Source organism: Protomyctophum bolini (assembly GCF_963924005.1).
Source record: "Protomyctophum bolini genome assembly, chromosome: 16".
In the NCBI taxonomy this organism is placed as follows: Eukaryota; Metazoa; Chordata; class Actinopteri; order Myctophiformes; family Myctophidae; genus Protomyctophum; species Protomyctophum bolini.
In genome coordinates, this window is record NC_137877.1 from 33,381,993 (window position 1) to 33,389,636 (window position 7,644).

The window sequence follows — 7,644 nt, forward strand, 5'->3', positions numbered from 1 at the left end:
GTGTTAGTGTACGTGTATGTTAGCAGTAATGTACAGAGCAGGATGAATGTTGTTATCTTAATGAGGATAGTTTGAACTTGGCGAGAAGTGGAGCGCATATCGAACATCAGCGCTTAGAGGCAATCTCTCCCTTGTGTATTTCTCTGCTGTTGCATCGCCATTAGTTCTGATGCACACACTCTCATGGTCAACTGTGCACTCTCACTTAAGCACGTGCACGCATGCATGCTCAGACTCACAGACTATCTCTAGCGAAATGACTATCTCTGTCCACCCTTGGGATACAGGATCGAAATCGATCTCACCAGCTTTTTCTCTGTCAGTGAGGACTCTGCAAGTATGGCCCATTGCACTCTGGGTAAATGCTGTCTGTATATCAACGCGAGGAGGGGGCTTCGTCCTCCTTGGTAGCCACCCTAGATGGAAGCTTGCTATCTGGATTCCAACAGTGAAGTTCGGATCCACTGCTGAGTTTTCCGTTACTTTTATTTTCTTTGCCTTTAGTGGATAGACTCAAACCTAGACACAAACAGCCTCATCCTGTTCCAGCCAATCACCACTACTCAGTGACGAAGGGACACTGATTGAAGGGTTCAGTAATGGCTTGTGGAAAGCCCACTTATCTAATGCTCATTCTTTACCAATGTCCACCGCATCCTCCTTTAAGCCATCAAGACCTGGTACGCCTCTGTGTCACCTTAGCTTTAAACCACTTTTAGCCATTATTTTAAACTTTAGCTGTTGAAAAATAGCATATCTACAATCTCATAGCTACGAGCTTGTAGATCTGCTATTTTAGAAAATGATCGTGAAAATGTGGCGCAAATCTTTGAATATATATTAGAACTTTTTAACATTTTCTTCTGGGTGTCCCTGGAACAAAAATATTTTCAGATGGGGGTCCACGGCCAAATTCTGGGGGTCCTTGACATGAAAAAGGTTGAGCACCTACTGATCAGGATTCAGAAGACATTTTGTAGAATCTGATCTCAGGTCAGAATGGGTTAACGACCTTCTCTTCTCGTCCCCTCTATCCGTCCAGAGTCCTCCTTCGTGGTGTCGGCGTCGTCCCGGACGCCCAGCGTGACCTTCGGAGACTCCTTCGACCTCCAGTGCCTGGTCAAGCCCCGGCACAGCCCGCGCGTCCCCGCCTCCGTCACCTGGCGCTTCATGCCGGCGGCGGGCGCCGAGGGCGAGGAGAGCCCGCAGGGCGAGTTCCGGGACCTGGTGACGTTCACGCGCGAGGGCACGCTGCAGTGGGGCGAGCAGCTCCTGGGCCTGGGCACGCGGACCACCGTGGACCGCTCCCACGCCAACACCAACTTCCGGCTGTCGGTGACGCGGGCCGGGCGGCGCGAGGCGGGGACCTACCAGTGTTCCGCCGTGCTGTGGAGGAGGAACTACGACAACAGCTGGAGCAGAGTGGCCAACCGCACCTCCAACCTGCTGGGCATCAGCGTCCTGCAGCCCGGTAGGAGGTCACACACACCCAGACATGCTGGGCCGCGCTGAGAAAATGATGCCTAAAACACAAGCTCGGACACATTCACATGCAGACTTACTGTTATGTCGGGCTTTTTTTAAAGCATGCACGTACACAGTCACGCTTGCATGCATGCACACGCATGGACACACACACACGCACGCATGGACACACACACACACACACACACACACACACACACACACAGATTTTATTGTTGTAGGTTTTTTTTGTTCTTTGAATTTTTGAATTTTTCGTTTTGGGGGGGATTTGTTTGGGAGAAATTGTTCTGGGGATTTGTTCTATCTTTTTCATCAAATGACCATCCTAGGTTACAATAGCAGCATTGTATTGGCCTGGTTTTCAGAAATAAACAAAGACAGTAGCATTTGCATCTTTTACGTTATTGTACCAAACAAAATCAAAAGCTTCAGCAGTGATTCTATTCTGGTATCGCCGTGAATGTGTTCTTGTATAGCCACGCCTACTGGCCTTGTAGATTAGGCTAACATGACAATGCTAATGCAGAAGATAATTAATACTACACCCATATCCTCTAAAATGTAGTTACTATGGGCACGGTTTGGATGACAATATAGCTTTTGCACAAGAAATATTATTATTCCTGGGTTCGATTCCCGCTGGGGGCGTCTTCTCTAGCGTAGGTACCCTCACAAAAAAACATGCAGTAATCCTGGTCTCTATACTGCCTCCCCCTGGCCAGGAAAGGAACTGGTTGGAATAACGTGTTCCTTCCACGCGCTACGTCCAACCAGGGAAACTCCCCCCCTGTCAGGTGAAAAGAAGCGGCTTGGACTAATGCATTGAAGGTCTCCTCAGGTTGGCGTGTAGTGTAGTGGAGTGTAGCGCCCAGGAATGTGAGCGTGTGTGTGTGTGTGTGTGTGTGTGGGGGTGGGGGTGGATGGGTGGAGTCTCTTAATGGAGTGAATGGATCTTTAATATCCCCCAGGAAGAGGAACCGCTAAAATAAGACAAAGGAGAGAGGAGACACAGAGAGGAGACACAGAGAGGGAGAGACAAATCATGATAAAGATAATGAGTGATCCGTCCTTGAACCTTTGTTTCCTCAGCAGAGACATTGTCCACAGAGCTCCCATCAGCCCACACACACACACACACACACACACAACCACACACAATGACACTAGCAGAGTTTAGCTCAGGCTGATAATTCGACATGGCAGCCTATTCTTTATGTAGACAAATGTGTTCTTCTCCATACACTCCTCCAGGTGATAAAAGGCCAACAGTACAGCACTGATAAAGGCCTGTCTCTCCTGTCATTATTTTACTTGAAAAAAAATAGCAACAGCGCAATAAAAAACGATATAAAAATATATTATTAGTATTATTATTATTATTATTATTAGGGGTCAAGCCCGAAGGGCTACTGTTATTGTAAAAATAGCAGTTTTGGCACTTCTGAGCCATCGTTTTTACACGAAATTATGCAATATGGTAGAGGGCTGTGAGGATCCCTCAGGAACTGAAGCTCACACACATTCGTCAATACACCTCTGACCTTTAGATCTCTAGAAGATTTTTTTTTAATGATTTGCTCGATCCATTTTTCAGCCTTTTTTTTTGCCACGTCACAGAAATTGCATTTCCTTACATGCCAGAGGAGTCTGACTAAGGGTGGCAGCGGGGGCAGTGTCTTGAGTGTACAGGGTTTGATGAGAGCCCAGGTAGGGCCGGGCCTTAATTGTCGGCCTGTTGAGAACTCTAGTTTTCGCCGGCTGCCAGGCGTGGCTGCATTAATAACTTTGCAGCAGGCCCGTCTAGAGTTTAAATGGACAGGCATCAGTCAAAAGGGAGACATCGAAGAGGAAGGATGGATCAACATATGGAATGACAGAACAGGTTCTGACATATATCTACTGTATATATGGAGGGTTTGAGGTTAGATGTAGAGTTACTGGCCAATATTGATGACATCAGGGATCTCCATATATTTAGACCCCTTATTGTTTCCGTACAGGTTCCACCATTTTTAGCAGTTTTTGGCAGTTATGTGTCGTTTTCCACGACACGGCAATATGGTAGAGGGTCGTGAGAACTCAGGAGCTGAAGCTCACAGTCATTCGTCAATTTCATTGAAATAATCTATTCATTAGAGATTAGAAATTATGGCCAATTATGAGCGTCCCTGACCGCATTTGAGGCAAGCCTATGAGAGAAATTTGCAACACTTGCTACAAGACATAGTGTGTTCGTTCGTAGTTAGTATTGGCTAGGCAAAAGAGGATGCTCTAATAAAAGTATTATTATTATTATTATTATTATCTGCAAAGTAACTAGTAACTAAAGCTGTCCCATATTTGCCTTTGAGACGTAGTGGAGTAGAAGTATAAAGTACAGAAAATAGAAGTATTTCAAAATTGGTGGAAAGTACAGTAATGCAAAGAAAGTAAATGTACTTCCCACCTCTGTCAATATTCCCCGGCAGTTTAAAGTGCTCAGAGATAAGTGAAGTGTGTGGGTGATGTGAGCGGTAGGTTGCAGCATGTTGTGGAGAAACACAGCTAATGTATAGTTATTATTTCATTTTAGTTCTTGTTAATACATGGTTACATTGGTTAAATATTCATAACACCCACAGGCAGACTAGGCCACTTTAAACATGGCTTCCCTATTTTGGGCATGTTGTGAAAATGGCGCACCTACTGTACAAGCTCTTGTCTGCCAGGCCTTGTGAACTTGTGGATCGGCTATATTCGCTTACCTTCGCAACACTGTCATACGATGAATTAGGATATTAGTTTATGAAGGAAAACATTCAAATGTTAGATATGGAGATACAAGGTTTCAGCCCCAAGTAGTTAGTGTGTGTTCATTGTGTGTGTGTTCATGCTACAGACCTCTGACAGGGCTTTGATGTGGATAAGTATCAAGCTAGAGCCGAGATCAGTTGAATGACTCTGTTGATCAATATTCAATATAGACGGTCAAAGTGAGCCAGTGGAATTTAGCCACATTTACAGCCTCTCTGTCCGACCTCCACGCGGCCGCTATTGATCCAGACACATGAGTGCAAAGTGAGGTAAACAGAAAAGGTGCGTGTCGTTCGTGCTCACACACACACATGAGCGCTACAGCACGGGGACAGTCTTTTTGGCTGTGTAGCCTTGCGCTGCGACCTTAAGCATTCAAACAAATCACCTGGCCTATAGCCAGGCCCTTCAGGAGATATTTGGAAATCGACTCATCATCCTGAATGGTCATTTAGCTTCCTCCGTGTTGGCTTCACTTTGTTTATCCTTAGATAAGAAAGTCGGCCACCGACCTACAGAAACACGCACCCACACACCCATGTATGCACAGTTCTGCAGGCAATACTGTTACAGTACATAAAGCCGAGTCACGGGGGGGGTGAAGCAACACTGATTCCTCTGCAAACACTTTTATTGCAGCCAGCGAGTGATCCGTTACCTCGGCAATGCAATCAGTAACTGTGGCGACGTGATCAGTTTCCGCGAGAAAGCTATCAGTAATGGTAACTACGCGATCATTCCGGGTCGCAAGTACGCTATCTCGCAGGAGAATTTGATGAGCTGCGGGAGTGAGTAATCCCCTCCAATCCATTGGTTGCTCTAAGCTGACTGTCTCTGTTTTTCTCCGGCTCAGTGTTTTTCTCTTCCCGGGTTTCCAGTCTCAGAGTCACCCTTCATTTGAACCGCTGATTCATCTGTCAGAACGTAGGATGTCTCTCCTCCGCCTCTGCCTCTCCGTTGCTAAATGTTAGCTATTCTCGGCTAAACAAGCAGACACATTTGCATTTCCATCTCCTCAGTAGGAGAAAGGTGAGCGCGGGTAATGAGGTGTGAACGAACGCCGCATCTGACCAGATACATTATTGAGAGACTTTAAATCATCTCTCCGGAGGGGGGGCGGGGGTGTGTGTGTGTGTGTGTGTGTGTTTTGGAGAAAATAAGCAATCTACAAGCTCACAACGTGTCACACTGCGATCCGTTGTGAGCTTGTCGATTGGGTATTTTAGTTGTGCGACACCCACGAGCATCTAAGTATAACTCGGGCTTATGGCTTGTGCCATAAGTGCCTCTGAGAGCCTTCATGTACATAATATACCTGAGAGCCTTCATGTATACATAATATACCGTACAAAGTTGAGACCTAGCTCACCCCTGACATACAGTACAGCACTAGAACCGCACCGCTGAGTGCACTCTGATGCATGCTGGTGGTCCATTACAGCAGAGCACGGGCCCACGCTGTCAGAAGAGCGATGTATGTATGCATGTATGCATGTGTAGGGTCAAACGCATATAGTGTTCCACATTAGAACACGAGTCGAACTTCAAAGGAGGAGAGAGCTCCTGTCTTGAACCCATGTCTGGGCATCCTGGATCAACTGTGCCAACATTTGGGTTTAGAAAAAGAAGCCACGCACACAGCCTGGTCCGTGTGCTGTTTTTTTTTTTGTATTACCAGTACGTAGATCGTAAGAACCATCCATCGATTTGGAACATTAGAATCTATTAAACATCTTTTCTTTAGACAAAATACAATTAAATGGAATATAACACAATAAAATGTGCTGACAACGTGAAGCTTGTCGGGCGATACGGAGGGTAAATCAGTGAAATCACAGTATACAAAACTCACATAAATCTTTATTGAAACGGATTAATCCTATCGAAATAAGTCAATTGAGTCAGGGTGAAATTGGATATTTCATGATTCACTGAATTGCTTCCTAAACAAGCCAGGCCACTCGCAGCATTGTCCCTGTAGGCCCCAGCTCCTATTCTAGTCTCCAACAGTGACACACTGCAGTCCCCAACAGTGACACACTGCAGTCCCTAACAGTGACACACTGCAGTTCCTTTGTCCCTGAGGCCACAGAGGATGACTTCAACCAGTCTGCTGTACAGGGAGACTGTACATGCAAATGCACGCACGCACACACACACATCATTATTTTCTTGTTCATCGAGTGCAGCCTTGTTTGGTAGTTTGGCTCAATTAGTCCCCACAGGCTCTATGCAGGAAAGATCCAGTAAGCACATGCACAATTCCGCACGCACGTGCGCACGCACACACACACACACACACACACACACACACACACACACACACACACACACCATTTATATATCGGGGGATTGCCTCCGAGAGCAAAAGTGCAATTATCTCATGGTAGAACAGAGTCCCATATTAACGTTTACTGTTGGAGATAAACACGCAGGTGTGCAACACACACGCCCACTCGCTCATGCGCGTGCACAACGCACGGCCGCACACAGAGTGGCAGGAATATTAGATCCCACCTAATTGTGTTCTCTTTGTCTCTTTCTGAAATGCAATAAAAACAAACACATGTTCAGAACTGCAAATCGCCAGGGAAACCTCCGTCTTCACCACAATCTAATATCAGCCGCTCATAACTCAAAAATACACACACGCATGCAATCTTCAGCTCTCTGACTCACACGGACACACACACTGACTCACACGGACACAAAACTAATTATGCCGATCTTCCCTAATGGAAATGGAGTTCAGATTGATGATGGTTTGGGGAATTCAATACATTTTCTCATCATCCGTGTCCGCGGACATACACTTTTGATTTGTGTGCGCGCATGCACATGCACGTGACTCCAGGAGCGGTATATTAAGAGATTTCTGCTTTATTGGCTGAGCTGGAGCTGGGATGGAGATGATGGAAGAGGCATGTCCTAGTTGGAATCACGTCGTCCCCAACTCCACACCTACAGTACGCCTCACATGGCTCATGTCTTCTGCCTCATATGATCAAAAAGAAAGAAACCCCACCATGGACCAGCAATCAAATCCACACCGGGGGCACACGCCTACACTCGCCAACCCATCCCCGGCGTCCTCTGGTGGCATTCTGCCTGGTTATGGAATACTAGGAGCTCGACCCGTGTCTTTGCATCTTAACGCCACGTGTTTGTGTCGCAGTGCGATCCGAGTGAGAGACACACATTGTCTGCTGACCATGTGTTTTCCATGCTGGTCAGGTTGTGTTGCTGTTTGTCCATGATTGTCCGCGCTGCTCTGTGTTGTTGTTGTTGTTCCTCTGTGAATGCCGTGTATATTCTCCGGCCATCGCATCGCAGAATGGAAAACCGTGTCACTGCAGTTGTGGGAAA

The 7,644-nt window shown here is 46.4% G+C and overlaps 1 protein-coding gene across 2 annotated transcripts in view; it reads left to right on the plus strand.

Moving 5' to 3' along the window:
- igsf3 (immunoglobulin superfamily, member 3) overlaps positions 1–7,644 on the plus strand; it is an 84,516-nt gene that overhangs the window by 58,066 nt on the left and 18,806 nt on the right. For both annotated transcript variants that reach the window (XM_080785641.1, XM_080785642.1), the window contains one exon: positions 1,043–1,471. In XM_080785641.1, coding sequence (XP_080641767.1) covers positions 1,043–1,471 — 429 coding nt within the window. The remainder of the gene's footprint in view (positions 1–1,042; positions 1,472–7,644) is intronic.